The 17,718-nt window shown below is 43.8% G+C and overlaps 1 protein-coding gene across 1 annotated transcript; it reads right to left on the reverse strand.

Annotated features, from left to right (window-relative positions):
- Positions 1-1,912: 1,912 nt before the first annotated feature.
- LOC106584271 (myocilin) lies at positions 1,913-16,012 on the reverse strand. The gene is made up of 5 exons (XM_014169326.2): positions 15,182-16,012; positions 7,548-7,613; positions 4,381-4,473; positions 3,173-3,384; positions 1,913-2,991 (listed from the first exon to the last, which is right to left on the reverse strand). Exons 1-5 carry the CDS (start codon positions 15,666-15,668, stop codon positions 2,419-2,421), a joined length of 1,431 nt encoding a protein of 476 aa, XP_014024801.2. The 5' UTR covers positions 15,669-16,012; the 3' UTR covers positions 1,913-2,418.
- Positions 16,013-17,718: the final 1,706 nt, after the last annotated feature.

The raw sequence follows: 17,718 nt of genomic DNA on the forward strand, positions 1-17,718 counted from the left end.
AATGCAGCTGATGGCAAAAACAACTTAACTAACAAGTCAACCTACATCTCCACTAAAATCAGTCAACATTGACCTGTGAAGGAATGTTCTTAAAATGGGCCTCTATGGTCCAAGGCCTTAGCTCTGTCTTCACATAAAGTACATGAAAGACCTGAATGGATGGAGGGCTAGTTGGTGACTGATATGGAAGGAATTCCATTTCTTCCCCTTATGAGGGTATGAGACTGAGTGATCATCATCCTCCTAGCATATTTATATATATATATATACATACAGTACCAGTCAAAAGTTTGGACACACTTACTTATTCAAGGGTTTTTCTTTATTTTTACTATTTTCTACATGACAGAATAATAGTGAAGACATCAAAACTATTAAATAACACATGGAAACATGTAGTAACCAAAAAGTATTAAACAAATCAAAATATATTTTAGATTCTTCAAAGTTGCCACCCTTTGCCTTGATGACAGCTTTGCACACTCTTGGCATTCTCAACCAGCTTCATGAGGAATGCATTTCCAACAGTCTTGACGGAGTTTCCACATATGCTGAGCACTTGTTGGCTGCTTTTCCTTCATTCTGCAGTCTAACTCATCCCAAACCATCTCAATTGGGTTGAGGTCAGTTGATTGTGGAGGCCAGGTCATCTGATGCAGCCCTCCATCACTCTCCTTCTTGGTCAAATAGCCCTTACACAGCCTGGAGGTGTGTTTTGGGTCATTATCCTGTTGAAAAACAAATGATAGTCCCACTAAGCGCAAACCAGATGAGATGGTGTATTGCTGCAGAATGCTGTGGTAGCCATGCTGGTTAAGTGTGCAGACAGTGTCAGTGTCACCAGCAAATCACCACCAAATCACACCTCCTCCTCCATGCATCACGTGGGAACCAAACATGCGGAGATAATCCGTTCACCTACTCTGCGTCTCACTAAAACACAGCGGTTGGAACCAAAAACCTCACATTTGGACTCATCAGACCAAAGGACAGATTTCCACCAATGTCCATTGCTCGTGTTTCTTGGCCCAAACAAGTCTCTTCTTCTTATTGGTGTCCTTTAGTATTGGTTTCTATGCAGCAATTTGACCATGAAGGCCTGATTCACGCAGATGTTGAGATGTGTTTGTTACTTGAACTCTGTGAAGCATTTATTTGGGCTGCAATCTGAGGTGCAGTTAACTCTATCCTCTAACTTATCCTCTGCAGCAGAGATAACTCTGGGTCCTCCTTTCCTGTGGCAGTCCTCATGAGAGCCAGTTTCATCATAGCGCTTTATGGTTTTTGCGACTGCACTTAAAGAAACTTTCAAAGTTCTTGAAATGTTCCAGATTAACAGACCTTGACTGACCCCTGCCTTAAAGTAATGATGGACTGTCGTTTCTCTTTGCTTATTTGAGCTGTTCTTGCCATAATATGGATGTGGTCTTTTACCAAATAAGGTTATCTTCTGTATACCACCCCTACCTTGTCACAACTCAACTGATTGGCTCCAGAGCATTAAGAAGGAAAGAAATTCCACAAATTAACTTTTAGCAAGGCACACCTGTTTATTGAAATGGATTCCAGGTGACTACCTCATGAAGCTGGTTGAGAGAATGCCAAGCGTGTGCAAAGCTGTCATCAAGGCAAAGGGTGGCTACTTTGAAGAATCTCAAATATAAAATACATTTGATTTGTTTAAAACTTTTTGGTTACTACATGATTCCATGTGTTATTTCATAGTTTTGAGGTCTTCACTATTATTCTACAATGTAGAAAATTGTAAAAATAAAGAAAAACCCTTGAATGAGTAGGTGTCCAAACTTTTGACTGGTACTATATATATATATGCCATTTAGCAGACACTTTTATCAGTCATGTGTGCCTACTAGAAGTCATTGATTTTTACACAAAAATAAACAAGTCATTGTTATTTAGAATGGATAACTTTTATTTGACCTTTGTATGAATTTGTACATAATGTAATAGTGGTGTACAATGCACAGGTCAGAAGGAGTTTTATACACAATACAGTTTGTATGATGACCAATGGTACAGTATGCAAGAAGTACACTTCATTATTTATTCTTTGCCCCCTCACCTCCCTTTCGACACTATACATCAAAACACAATAAAAGCCAATCTCTGACAACCAAACAGTAGAAAAATAATTCCTCTATAAACATGTTTGTGGACTGTGCCACAGCAAAAGCCTTCCCACATTCCCACAAACAAGATACCTGCAGGGGGTTTTATTCATAACACAATTTGCTTGAAAAAGCCTAATCTCAATCACTGCTGTGGCCAGTTTTGGTAACTACTAAACCTTCACATTGATGAAGGTGGTAAATAATAGCATTCTAACCACTGACTACCACACTAACTGCTCTAAAGACAAGAGAAAGTCTTTTTGAAAGGTTTTTGTTGTGAGTTTCTCTACTGGTGACCCAGCCTGACGTCGTAGGAGACAATGTGGAAGTTGTCCCAGGCGTGCAGCTTCCTTTGGGCAGGGTTATAATCCACCATGCTGTTGTAGCGGTACTTATTCCTGAAGGGTAGCGCCACCTGCTTCCCCTGGCCAGTAGCTGTGTCGAACATAAAGTTGATGGTGGTGTTGGGAGCAGTGTAGCTGGCAACCGTGTAGAGACGGCCACAGATGACGAAAGCGTTAGCCACGCTGTTCTTCCTGATGCTGGTCTCCCAGCTCCTCTTCACCGCCAGGTTGTGTGGGTCCAGCTGGGACACCACGATGGCTCCTTTAGCCTTGTTGGTGCTGTAGACGGCCCACAGGCCCTGCTCGTCCACCCCCAGATCCACATCGGTGTAGCCGCCCCAGGAGTAGGGGAACTGGCCGTGGAAGCCGGCGTGGGGCAGGTCTCGGCGGGCGGCGATGCTCTCAGATGCCAGGTCGTACCTCAGCAGGGTGCGGCTGCGGCGGCGCTGGTAGTACAGAGAGCCGCGGTACAGAGTCGCTCCTGTACTCTCCACTGGCTCCGGCAACAGCAACACCTTGAAATAAATAATGATAATACAGTCTGGTCAATGGTCACACTATACATTATACATCAATATGTTATCATCCCTTAATGGTTAAGGTGGGGTTGGTTAGGGGGTAAGGTAACTTGATCTTAGATCAATGGTTAAGGTTAGCCTCTAGGTCTATCCCATGCCAGTCAGTCCAGTCACCCACCTTTGAGGGGTAGCCTTTAGAGAGCTGGTCCATGTCCTCGTAACCAAACAGCTGTCTGACCTCTGACCCCACTGTATCGATGCGCCACACCATCTTCCCTCCGTAGGGCGCCACAGCCTCCGGATCCTGCATCCATACCCCATATTTACCAGCTATACTATCAGCCTTACGATGGGACACTGGCTCTCCTATTGATATCAACTCCCCACAGCCTGGGAGAGAGGAGGGGGGGGGGGAGAGAGAGAGCAGTTAGAGAGATGAAAAGAGAGATGGGTAGATGGGGGGGGGCAGTTATAGGGACAGGTCATTAGATGTCAGGGGTGACAATGCTATTTTTTACTATTGAGATGCACCCTGGAAGAGAGAGAGACAGAGGAGAGAGGTGTGTGTAGAGATAATCTGTGGTAAATCCTGTTTTTGGATAGGGGTATGGAGGGAAGAGGTAACGGCTGCTGAAAGATCTGAGAGATGATCATTTCTCATAACGGAGACAGATAGCAGGTCGACAACGGTTTGGCATCTCTGCTAATTAACAAGCCCTATGAGTGTGTGTGTGGCACCGGGTTAGTAGAAGAGCAGCTGAGCTGAGAGTCATCAGATACAGGAAGGAATCCTCCACCACTTCAAGCCTCTCACTGAGCAAATGATCAGGCTGCTGTATATTTACCTCTTCCTAAAATACCTTTAGGATATTCAAGACAGAGTGCTGTGTGTGTAAGGGCGGGGGCGTTATATAATTATATACAGGCACGGTCATCAACGATATGAATAACTCCAGCACAAACATGAATCTCAACATGTGTATTTTGTCGACGTTTCAGTTTTTCTAGATGTGACAGAAACTGCAAGGGAAATGTGCCGAGGTAAACGCGTATGGTGGAGATAATCCTATCATAGCTGTGCCCCTCAGTGTGTTCAGTAGAGCTTCAGTGGATCTCTCCCTGTCAGGCTCTTAACATATAGAAACACATGCAGTCCCTCATGTTCTGGTGTTGGTATTTGCCCTGGTATTGCCCTGGCATTTAGTGTTATTCTTGCCTGTGTATTAATAGCAATATTTGTTTTGGGGCTGTCAGCAGGGGGGAAGTGTTGTGTGTGCAGGGTCAGCTGTGCAGGGGTGGAGAAGGGGTAAATGGGTAATAGTATTGGGACTGTTGGAACCGCATCGGGTTAATGACCAATTTGATATATCCAGGTGTGTGTCTCACCTGTGCTGTCCTCAGTACTAGGAGCAGGAATCTCAGTCACCTCAGCCTTCAACTCCTGGAACCCTGCATTGCCACCATTCCGCCATGCTGGGTCTGGAGGAGGGAGGGAGGGAGGGAGGGAGGGAGGGGAGACAGACAGACAGACAGACAGACAGACAGACAGACAGACAGACAGACAGACAGACAGACAGACAGACAGACAGACAGACAGACAGACAGACAGACAGACAGACAGACAGACAGACAGACAGACAGACAGACAGACAGACAGACAGACAGACAGACAGACAGACAGAGACGTCAGAAAACAACCGGTGGTACAACGTTGAGAAGCTCTGATTGAGACACAGGCTTTGGGGTGTCGAGTTCTGCCTCCGCCACATGCATTGCATAATTATGAGAGAGAGCTACAGAGTGGGAACTGTGCAGGCTTTAGTTCTAGCCCCGCACTAACATACATCACCTCCACAATGTAGAGCTTTGTGAGTAGATGTGTTTTACTCATGTTTATTAAAGACTATGATTAGAAAGATAGGCAAATGCACATTTTGTGGTTTTCATTCGTTTTTCATCATTACATCTCAAACAACCAGCCTAGTTTGTTCATTGCTCATGAAAAAAAGTATACTCATTGCAAGTGATTGTAGCAAAACAATACAGTCACGATTATTAAAGGAACTGTGCAACTGTAACTGTGGGTGTGCAAATGAGCTGCACCTAATAGTTTGCACATGCTAATTCTGTTTTGATTATGTGACCAAGCTATATATCCCCCGGAATGGGCACATAACGCCAACGGAATGGGCTCGGGCGCATCTGATCGCGCACTAAACGGTTGAATGCAAATATCTGCTGATAAACGATTCTCCAATAAAAATAAGGATTTTTTTGTTGTTGCCTGAGTAAGCCCTGGCCTTTAGAAAAGGAGGACCTACTGAACAACCAGGTGCCCCTGTACCGACCCTCTACAACCTGCTCATCCCTGAGAGCTACCATGGCACAGCGAGTGGAGAGCTATTCCTCCAGCATGACAGCGGACCAGGAAAAGACAGGTTTCTCATCTTCACAACGACACCTAACTTGGATTTCCTGTGCCAGTCCGTGTCCTGGTGTGTACTGCCCTACAAAGGCAAAGTGCAGTAACTACTGTACGTAAAAAAAAGTTACTGCAAAATATCTAGACTGACACCAATTTCTGGTACTTCATGATATATCCTAATCGACTGGCTTGTTCTTGTGTCCGAAAAATAAATACCACATTAATCACATTATAATATGACATTTTTTTTAACCAGATTTGTAGTTACTGCACTTTGCCTATGTAGGGCAGTGCAGACGGATCATTCAAAGCGGCCCCACCCTCGTTACGGCAGTCGTACACCATTTTGGGTCTGCGACAGTCGACCGTGATTCCAGCAGCCTGTATTTTACTGCCCTATAAGTCTGAGGTAAGCATCAACAATTAGCATACTATTGATGTTGTATAAAGGGTTCATTTTCAAAATGACAGTAATGTCGAGTTGAACATGCAATTCATCTTATGTCTTTATATTTAATCTTTTTTAGGAGATACAGTACATATAGTACAATCATGCGTTGGAGGCAGTGTTGGGGACTCTGAAAATATAGTTTACCAATTACTTCACACTGGAAGAAGTTTAAGCTACCCTTAAGAAAAACAGTACACTTAGCTAAAGTTACTTTGAAAAAGTTGTTCACTACATCTAAACTATATCTAAATCAGAAATTTCTACAAATTGTAGGAACAGATCACTCTCGAGTCAGATGTTAACAGAATGTATAATTTAGCCTATTAAACACAAAAACTATGTTTCAAGTGAGAATTAGGCAGGTCTGATGCCGAAAAATGAAGGAAATGATTGCTTACTTCTACAATATTTTATTTTATTTTTGCAATAAAATGTCTGTGTAGTTCTAGTAGTTAGCTATAACGCTACATGGCAAAAACTCTATTAACTACTACCACCAAGATTTGAATTGAATTCCTCAGTGCCTCTACCACTAAGCCACTGCAAAATATAATTCAATTACTAGTTGAATTACATGTAGTGCACTACTCCCCGACGCTGATGTAGAGAGATGCTATGGAGATCTGGAAAAGCTGATAATCCCCACATCCTCTGACGAACAGGAGCTGCGCAAAGTTGTGATCCACTTTGAGGGACATACATTGGGCACTGGAGATCACTTTGAGGGACATACATTGGGCACTGGAGATCACTTTGAGGGACATACATTGGGCACTGGAGATCACTTTGAGGAGTCTTCACCAAAAGAGCACCGGCATTTGCCATAGGTATGTTTATTTTCGAAATGTGGAACTACTACGATGCTGTCAAGCAGCAAGACTTTGTGGAGATCAATAAAGCAGTGAAGGATTGGCATCGGGCCTTCAGGGCACTTGCTGGTCCCACAAACCCCACGGTTTTGGAGTTAATCGATGCCCTGCGACAACAACATGCTCTGACTGAAACTGAACTGGAGCAGTACCTCGCTGGCAACCTACCACCACCAGAGAGTCCGCAGTAGCTTGGAGAAGGTAAAGCGGCTTGTGGAGTACTACCACAATCTACCCCTAATGTATTACCTGAGACACAGTGCCTACACATTCCAGCTGCAGGTGTGATGACTGCAACACAGCAACCCTCAGGAGCAGATTGAGCACCTCCTAGCACATCTGTCCATGACACTGGACACTGCCCACTGGACAAAGACTGGTTGAATCAACGCTGCTTCCACATCATTTCAACCAAAAAATTAAATGTGATGACGTTGAATCAAAGAAGGAAAAGTGATTGGATTTGCAAAAAGTCATCAACGGAAGGGAATTTTGTATTTTTTTCACCCAACTTTGAACCTAAACCCAATGACATGGTTACCCAATAACATGGTGACATATTTTGTTGATTTCACATTGAGTTCACATTAGTTGACAACTCAACCAAAACTAGATGTTGAAATTACTTCATGGCCTAACTAGTCTGCTTGTATTTGAAATCTATCTTATGGCATATTTTTGTAATTATACTAATTTTGTGGTAAAACTGGGATATTTGTTATTTATTGGTTCACTTTATTCATTCTGTTGAAATTATATTTGTACACACACATGCAAACACATACTCAGTGGTACCACAGAAGCTTACCTCTCAAACTGCCAGTGTCCCCTTGTCTTCCAGCACTGGATACCAGGTGAGAGGGAACACCAGCATCTGCAAACACATCATGGATGTAGAATCACACACACTTTTTAACATCACAGTACAATGGACACACTGACTGGCAGCACCAACCCTGACCATGCAGTGACCACCGAGCCCAGAGCGGCCTACATCAGCCAGCCATGGGGTCTCTGTGTGTGTGTTGGGAGTGGTGAGGGGGTCTCTGGCAGCACTACTGACAGCAGGGAATGTAAGAGGAGAAAACAAACACTCCTGAGTGGATTCCCAGCTGCTGTGGAGTCTGCCGGACTGTTGAACACACACACACGCAACCTTTAGTCTTGAAGCCCCAGACCTGCCTTGCTACCACAGTTAGCCATTCCTCATACCAGTTTAGTTCAACTGGAACAAGGCCAAAAATTCACCCAAGCCTCACCCATCACTCCCCCTCTCCTCTGCCCCCCCCTCCATCCCCTCAGAGAACCATTACAGTTGAGAGATTCTAAACTAAACACTTCACCCGTGTTGATAAACAGCAGCATTGACTGGGTCTATTAACAGTGATGGATGCTAACATGTTAACAGCCTCATAATTGTGTGTGTGTGTGTGTGTGTGTGTGTGTGTGTGTGTGTGTGTGTGTGTGTGTGTGTGTGTGTGTGTGTGTGTGTGTGTGTGTGTGTGTGTGTGTGTGTGTGTGTGTGTGTGTGTGTGTGTGTGTGTGTGTGTGTGTGTGAGAGAAGAGTTTACTGGCTCCTAATGAGCCATAATGATGCAGAACATGTTAGTCTCAGCCTCTGGAAACTGATGTTGATTTCCTATTTTGATGGAGACCCTAATGAAAAAATACTATAGTATACTATGGTATAAGTACTATAGTATTCACTGTAGTGTTTTTGTAGACTTTACTGTAGTATTCACTGTAGCATACTGTAGTATTACAGTTAACTATAGTATAAATACCATATTAAAGGAAAACTGTAGATTATACTGTAATAATGAATGTAGTAGTTTTGGGGATTGTAGTACACTGAAGTATTTACTGCAGTGTTTTTGCAGACTGTAGTATACTGTAATATTTACTGTAGTGTCTTTGCGGACATCACTGTCGTATTTACTATAGTGTTTTTGTTTTTATTATCTTTGACATAGAAGTGGAGGCTTTCTCCTTCAGGAACCCTACTGGAGAAATACTAAAAGAGCACATTTTCCAAAACCTGTAAGTAGGTAGGTAAGTAGATAAGACTTGGGTCTGAACGAATATTTCAGAGCTTGTACTCTCTTCTATAAACTGTAGGGAACACAATATATGGTCTATGTAGGTTTCTCACTTATGGGTGGCACAAATTGCGATATGGGGGAGGGGAATGGACAGAGTACATGCACATTTAATAAAGTAGTATTTACTATAGTTAAAAAAGTGTAGTGTTTTTGTTGTGAATAATACTTTAGTATTTACTATAGTATTCTATAGCAGGGTTTCCCATTTGGGTTTTGTCCTAGCACTACACAGCTGATTCAAATAACCAACTCATCATCAAGCTTTGATTATTTGAATCAGCTGTGTAGTGCTGGGGCAAAAATTAAAACATACACCCAGGGGGGCCCCAGGACCGCGTTTGGAAAACACTGTTCTACAGTATACTACAACATTCTATAGTAAGTACTACACATGTGGGGAGAAGGAGTGAGTTTGGGGTAAAGTTGGGGGAGGAGGAGGAGAAGTGTGAGGAGTGAAGGGTGGGAGACCAGAGTCACGTTCAACAGGCATAAACGGAAGAAAAGAGTTGTACTGCCTGAATTTGCCCAATAAGAATGGTCATTTACATTTGCTTCTGTTCATGTCTTGTATGACCTGGGTCAATGGATGCTTTCTAGGCAGAAGGGTATGGGAAGAGGAGGGTGGTGGGGTGAGGAGGGGTGAGGGAGGGTGAGGGGAAAGAGTCTCGCTTCCCTGAACCACAAAACAGTTCCCAGGGGGCAAGGTCATTCATCATCTCAGGTAAACAAGGGCACATTGTTTTGTGTGTGTGTGTGCGTGTGTGTTTGATGAATATATGGGCAAATCTGGCATAACATCATGACCACAGCAAGTCCTCACAGACTGAAACACCAAAGCACTCTACCCATGCTCCCTGAGGATGGCCCAATCAAGCCTTCTGACCCTGCGCTATTAGAGTTATTAGAGCTGAGAGGAGATAAAAGGCTCATATTTGGCTGAAGGTCTCCCTCAGTCTCAATCTCTCGGCACAGTCCACCTTCACGTGGCTGTGTAGCGGAGCTGTTGTTCTTGGATGCAGCCATACTCACCATGGGTCTGTTTGCTTGGCTGTTGTTGATAGCATTTATTCCACAATAACAGTGCCTTTTCCTAAGCCATTAGACAACTTGCGTAACAGAATCTATTTAGGGGGAGGTGAGTCAGTAACTAAACATAAGTAAACTAAACAAAAAGAAGAAGAAACTATACTATGGAACAAAGATAAATTATACAAAGAATGATAGTAAAAAGCTCTGGAGTACCTTAAATGAAATTCTAGGCAGAAAAGCTTGCTCAGCTTCATCCTTCATTGAGGGTGATGGCTCATTCATAACAAAACCCTTTGATATTGCCAACCACTTCAATAACTTTTCTGTTGACAAGATTAGACAACTTAGGCATGACATGCAAACACCAAATGCTGAGCCTTCATATTCATGCATAACGGACCAAATAATGAAAGTCAAGCACTGTAGCTTTGAATTCTGCAAAGTCAGTAGTAATATTTTCACCTCTTCCACACTATCTATAAAAACCACCTGGAAGTGACAACATGGATGGTAAATTATTGGGGTTGGTAGCGGAATACATTGCAACTCCTATTTGCCACATCTTCAATCTAAGCCTAGAAGACGGAGTGTGCCCTCAGGCTTGAAGGGAGGCAAATGGCATTCAGCTGACCAAAAATCGCAAAGCAACCTTTAATAGTTCCAACAGCAGACCAATCAGCCTGTTACTGGTGCTTCGCAAACTTTTAGAAAAAATCTTGTTCGACCAAATACAATGTTATTATACAGAAAACAAATTAGCAACAGACTTTAAGCATGCTTATAGGGAAGGGCACTCAACATGCGCGGCACTGACACAAATGACGAATGATTGGATGAAAGAAACTGATAATAAGAAGACTGTGGGAGCTGTTTTGTTAGACTTCAGTGCAGCCTTTGACGTCATCGATCATAACATATTACTGAAAAACATAGGTGTTATGGATTAACATCCTCTGCCTTATCATGGATGGACAATTACCTATCTAATAAAACACAGAGGGTTTTCTTAAATGGAAGTTGAATGCTGTGTGTGGTGTACCGCAGGGCAGCCGGGCTTGGACCATTATTGTTTTCTGTGTTTACTAATGACCTTCCACTGACCTGTGTGTCCACGTACGCGGACGACTCAACAGTATACAGTACACGTCGGCTACCACAGTAAAATAAATAACGGACAACCTTAACATAGATCTCCAATCAGTTTTAGAATGGGTAACTAGCAATAGGCTGGTACTAAATCTAAAACATTTTTGGGACTAAACCAACCCTAAACCTCATATGGATCTATAATTGAATAACCTGGCTATTGAGCAAGTTGAAGAGACTAAACTGCTGGGTGTCATGCTAGATAGCATGGTGTCATGGTCAAAACATATAGAGTCAATGGTTACTAAAATGGGAAGAGGTTTGTACATGATAAGGCTTTGCTGTGCTTTCTTGATATCTCAGTGAACCAGACAGGTCTTACAGGCCCTAGTTTTGTCGCACCTGGTCTACTGTCTAGTTGTGTGTTCAGGTGCGGCAAAGAAGGACATTGGCAAATTGCAGTTGGTCAAAAACAGAGCAGCACGTATTGCACTTAGATGTACACTGAGGGCGAATGTCAATGACATGCATGTCAATCTCTCCTGGCTCAAAGTTGAGGAGAGATTGACTGCATCACTAGAGATCTTTGTGCGAGGTGTTGATGTTATGAAGGTACCGAACTGTCTGTTCAAGCAGTTGGCACTCAGTTCAGACACTCATCGGTATCACACAAGACATGCAACCAGAGGTCTCTTCACAGTCCCCAGGTCCAGAACAGAGGCTGGGAAACACGCAGTATTAAATAGAGCCATGACTAAATGGAATTATCTGCCACCCCAGGTAACTCAAGCTAGCAATAAAACCAGATTCAAAAACCAGATAAAAGAACACCTTATGGCACAACGGGGACAGAGGTTTCCAGAAACAATATGAGTGGCATCAAACCAACGTCATTGTGGAGGCACAATGTTCACATCAGATGCCTGATTCTGACTGGCCAGCCCTTTCTAACCACTGTTTAACCAGGAAATCCCATTGAGTTAAACAATAAAGAGAGACATTAAAGCATGGCCTGTTATAACATGGCCTGTTTTGATGTTACCCAGTAAAGAGCCTACTGTATTTGAACTAGTCTAGTAAAACTGAGCTCTATCAGCTGAGGTCAGGAGGGGATTTATGGTGTGTTTGTTAAGTGGTTGGCTGTTAAAGCCAGGAACCCACCCGCAAAGGACCCCTTTACCAAGCCTCAACACATTCGTGTGAGCACATAACACGCGCCAATGCGCACACACACATACACACGCACACACACAAACATATGGTTTAACGGTTTACTCCTCTCTTCCCTTTTTCATGTGTTTCCTCCTCTCTGAATGTGATTTATTTAAAGAGACCAGCAAATTTGATAAAAGTGTGGCGGTATACAGTAGCAAGCACAGCGGCATCTAGTGGTCAAAAACGGGTACTTTCATGCAAATTGATGGTAAACAATCCTAGCGACTTCTAATTTAGCTGGGGGGGGGGTCACCAGATTCAAAGGGAATATAAGGCATAGTATGGAGAAGCAACACCCCTAGCCACAGCCCCATACTACTTGTCAAACATAGAGAAAAAAAGAACTGATACTGTATACTGTTGTTGGGGTGGGATTGGCATGGGGTGTGGGGGGTCCGCTTTTGACCATTTTGTTGGGATTCCTCATGTCTTACTTATTTATAGGAAGAAGTTCGGTCCAAATCAGAAATTATTTCTTAACAATCTAAAATGGTTGGTGTCGAAATCCTTGTTCTTGTGCTTTTTGAGGTGGAACAATGTTTTAGCCTGCAAGTGCTAACATGAGGATCAAACCAGATGCCACAGAGCCATGCAGGGAAATGATTAACTTCTTTTTAGGTTTAGAGTGTGTTGAAGGGCAGCACTGGGATAGGGGATGGGGAGGTAGTGGATGGGGAGTTGGGGAAGGAGGATTTACGTGGTGGTGGTGGAGGGCAATGTCAGCTTTACGAGACAACATAAATCCCCCTCCCCTCCCCACACAAACACCCTTGATGGTCTGAGTCAAACATCATCAAAGCCCTAAGGTAAGATGGAAATGGCACTCTAACATGTCTTGCTTGTCTTTTCTCACGTCGGCATCACGTCCCCCCGTCCCCCCGGTAATGTAGAGGGAAGTTAAGGGAAGCACCATCATAAAGAAGGCTCTGGTTGTAAATAAAAGACTAACCCTGGCTGGCTGTCCTCTAGAACCTTCTCCCTCCCTCCACTCTTTAAACAGATAGCTGAGAAACCTGACACTACTTCGACCTCCTTGTGTTGCCCAAACACAGACATGCACACGAACACACCCACACATATCCACAAAAACACTTCTGTGGAATCCTCTCCGTTACAGGAAAGTGCCTCATCATTGAGTGTGTACGTCACATTTTTACTCAGCTCTTCCAGTTAACTCAGAATCTCCTGACTCTCCTACAAAACCACAAGACACTTGATGTACAGCAAACATACAGTTGAAGTCGGAAGTTTGCATATACCTTAGCCAAATACATTTAAACTCAGTTTTTCACAATTCCTGACATTTAATCCTAGTACAAATTCCATGTCTTAGTTCAGTTAGGATCACCACTTTATTTTAAGAATGTGAAAGGTCAGAATAATAGTAGAGAGAATGATTTATTTCAGCTTTTATTTCTTTCATCACATTCCCAGTGGGTCAGAAGTTTACATACCCTCAATTAGTATTTGGTAGCATTGCCTTTAAATTGTTTAACTTGGGTCAAACGTTTCAGGTAGCCTTCCACAAGCTTCCCACAATAAGTTGGGTGAATTGTGGCCCATTCCTCCTGACAGAGCTGGTGTAACTGAGTCAGGTTTGTCGGCCTCCTTGCTCACACACGCTTTTTCAGTTCTGCCCACAAATTGTCTATAGGATTGAGGCCAGAGCTTTGTGTTGGCCACTCAAATACCTTGACTTTGTTGTCCTTAAGCCATTTTGCCACAACTTTGGAAGTATGCTTGGGGTCATTGTCCATTTGGAAGACCCATTTGCAACCTAGCTTTAACTTCCTGACTGATGTCTTGAGATGTTGCTTCAATATATCCACATACATTTCTATCCTCATGATGCCATCTATTTTGTGAAGTGCACCAGTCCCTCCTACAGCTAAGCACCCCCACAACATGATGCTGCCACCCCCGTGCTTCACGGTTGGGATGGTGTTCTTCGGCTTGCAAGCCTCCCCCTTTTTCCTCCAAACATAAAAATGGTCATTATGGCCAAACAGTTCTATTTTTGTTTCATCAGACCAGAGGACATTTCTCCAAAAAGTACAATCTTTGTTCCCATGTGCAGTTACAAACCATAGTCTGGCTTTATAATGCCGGTTTTGGAGCAGCGGCTTCCTCCTTGCTTAGCGGCCTTTCAGGTTATGTCGATATAGGACTCGTTTTACTGTGGATATAGATACTTTTGTACCTGTTTCCTCCAGCATCTCCACAAGGTCCTTTGATGTTGTTCTGGGATTGATTTGCACTTTTCGCACCAAAGTACGTTCATCTCTAGGAGACGGAACGCATCTCCTTCCTGAGCGGTAAGATGGCTGCGTGGTCCCATGGTGTTTACACTTGCGTACTATTGTTTGTACAGATGAAAGTGGTACCTTCAGGCAGTTGGAAATTGCTCCCAAGGATGAACCAGTCTTGTGGAGGTCTACAATTAATTTTCTGAGGACTTTGCTGATTTGTTTTTGATTTTCCCATGATGTCAAGCAAAGAGGCACTGAGTTTGAAGGTAGGCCTTGAAATACATCCACAGGTACACCTCCAATTGACTGAAATTATGTCAATTAGCCTATCAGAAGCTTCTAAAGCCATGACATAATTTTCTGGAATTTTCCAAGCTGTTTAAAGGTACAGTCAACTTAGTGTATGTAAACTTCTGACCCACTGGAATTGTGATACAGTGAATTATAAGTGAAATATTCTGTCTGTAAACAGTTGTTGGAAAAATAACTTGTGTCATGCACAAAGTAGATGTCCTAACCGACTTGCCAAAACTATAGTTTGTTAACAAGAAATTTGTGGAGTGGTTGAAAAATGAGTTTTAATGACTAAGTGTATGTAAACCTCCGACTTCAACTGTATGTCTCCGAGCAGGACTGGAGAACACCACCACATGCCACAGTCTGTCTATAAGTGGTGTAGGTCTCAATCAGGAATCATATGAGCTTTCTCTCCCCCGTAGGAGAGAAGAAGGAGGACAGAACAAACAGATGTTTTTACTTACCTCCGGCAAGTCGCAGACCACTGTCCTGTAGTGGGACGCTGGGAGGCACCAGAGGGGGTTGCGGGTAGCAGGGTCTGCTCTTCAGTCTCTCCGTCTCTCTCCTCATCTCCTCCACCCTCCTCTGCAGCCCCTCCACATCTCTCTCCAGATGCTCTTTCTCTCCCTGCAACAGGCTCCTCTCTCCCATGGCCTGGGTCAGAGCCTCCTGCAGACCAGCCTGGGACCCAGCCCCATGCCCAGGACCCCTTGTCTCCCCTCCAGTCAGCCTGGCCACCAATACCTCCAGCAGGCTGAGTCTAGTCTTGAGCCCCTCCATCTCTGGTCCTCCGGAGGCTGTAGGGGGGCAGCTGGTCTCGCTGGGGCTGGGCACGGTGAAGGTGTACTGGCAGTGCCCGCTACGGTCGTTGCCTCTCCAGAGAGTGGCACGGTCCTGCCCCTCACCATATTGCAGCAGACAGAACACACAAACATTAAGCAGCAGCCACATGGTGGATACAAACACAACCACACAAGTGGGCTACACACAGATGTAGACTAGACACGGTTCTTCTGGTCTCGCTCACTCTCTTTGTCTCATCAATGTCTCTCCTATTTCACTCTGTGTTTCAGCTCTTCTTTCTCTGTCTTGCTGTGGTGATTGCCCCTTTATCACTTCACTTAGTTCTGGCCCAAATGTTCTCCTTCTCCTTATTTCTTATTGTTATTTATCTTACTTTATTTCCCTAATGTGTTACTGCTGTCTTGCCGTCTGCCTCTCTCCCTCTCTTCTCTCTGTTCTGGTCTGTTTGTTTCTCAGGTCAGGGTCCTCAGGTCTCTGAGTCCCTCTCAACAGTTCAGGGATATTTATACAATCTGGGAGGGAGGGAAAGAGAGCGAGGAAAGTGAGGAGAGGTGAGAGGGGGGCAGGGAGAGAGGGAGGGAGGAGAGGAAAGAGAAAGAGGGGGAGGAAGAAAAGGCAGGAGAGAGTGTGTTTTTCTGGGATTGTCTCAACAACAAATACATTCCAGCGCCCTAGGAGTGTTTGTATGTATTTGTGTTTGCACGTGCTTGCTGATGTGTGCGTGTGTGTGTGTGTGTGTGTGCATGCATGTGCAAAGAGGGTAAGCAAGGAGAGGGTGGCTCTCAGTTTCCTTTGCCCTCATCCTTTTGAAATCTGTTGATGTTTCTATATCCAGTAGCCCTCTCTGCCAGCAACCACAGGGCTGGGTTATCTGTAGCTATATGTGGTGTTTGATTCAGGGGGGTAGGGGGGCTTGGCAGGGGAGTCTCCCCAGGGAAACGAGGAGTAGGTGGGCCTTGGGGGATTGAGTTACCTCCCCCCAGAGACGGAGAGCTCCATGGGTGGCAGGGTGTTCCCTTATGGCGCAAGAAGACGATTGGTTCGTAATGAGAAATACTGATCGCTTACAGGACACCCGACCTATGCTGTCCAGATTCCAACCACCATTCGGAAGGGCTGGAGGTATGAGTCAATCAATAGCTGGATTAATTGTGAGTGTGTGTGTGCATGTATGTGCATGAGTGTATGTGTGTGTTCACAAGGTGATTTTCCACTCAGCCACTGGGGTTTAAATCTCTAGTTTAATATAACACGAGTCACACACCATAAAACCACACCTGCTTTAGACCCTTTTATCCCTCTCTCACTCATATACTCTCTCCCTCTCTGTCAATCCCTCTGTCTTTCACACAATAACAATAACATCAATTCTATTTATTTTTTTCTCTTTCTTTGTCTGTACATGGTATCGTATGTATGTATGTATGTATGTATGTATGTATGTATGTATGTATGTATGTATGTATGTATGTATGTATGTATGTATATTATTTTACTGCTCTAGGGATGTAATTATTGTTTGGATAAACTTATTTACTATTGTCTTTTTTTTCACTCTTTATGCGATGCGCAATGCAGAGAACACTGGAACAAGAATGATAATTGAATTACCATAGTGAATAATTGTAACGTTTGTTTGTGTGTCAATTTTTCCCATAAGGGATGAATTGCCAATTGGCGATTTGGCATGAAAATAAATTCATTCATTCATTCATTCATTCATTCATTCATTCAACAGGCACGCACAGCCACTGCCCACCAGACAGAACTCTATCTCTCCCTCCTAACTCTCACGCATTGCATAGTTTTATGATCCCTTGTTTATTTCCAGAGATGGATGAAAGGGTAGCATGTTTACTCAGAGCCCAGGGATTTGAAGGGGAGAGAGGGGGAGAGAGGAAGTGGGAGGGAGTGGGGGAGAGAGGGAAAGAGTAGGGAAGTGTGGGAGAGGTGGGGTCAAAGGTTAGAATGGTGAGAGAAGTTAAGAATGGCAAAGGGTGGGAGGTCAAAACATTGAGCTAGCTCACCAACTCGCTCGGAGGGCCCTCCGTGTTGATGACGAAACTCCAAGAGTGACTTCCAGAGAGTGGCGATGAGATCAACAAACCCATCAACTGCGGGACACAGTCTTGACTTGAATGATCCAATTCATGTTCCACTTTTAAATAATGAAACGAGCATGAAATTTAAATGAACA

Source organism: Salmo salar, chromosome ssa23 (assembly GCF_905237065.1).
Source record: "Salmo salar chromosome ssa23, Ssal_v3.1, whole genome shotgun sequence".
Classification (NCBI taxonomy): Eukaryota; Metazoa; Chordata; class Actinopteri; order Salmoniformes; family Salmonidae; genus Salmo; species Salmo salar.

Excerpts from the sequence above, each read along its gene's own strand:
- LOC106584271 (XM_014169326.2), bottom strand. The coding sequence starts at position 15,668 with ATGTGGCTGCTGCTTAATGTTTGTGTGTTCTGTCTGCTGCAATATGGT. Across the intron at positions 7,614-15,181 it reads TGGTCTGCGACTTGCCGGAG|ATGCTGGTGTTCCCTCTCAC; the intron begins GTAAGTAAAAAC and ends ATGTGTTTGCAG. Across the intron at positions 3,385-4,380 it reads TAGTACTGAGGACAGCACAG|GCTGTGGGGAGTTGATATCA; the intron begins GTGAGACACACA and ends CCTCTCTCCCAG.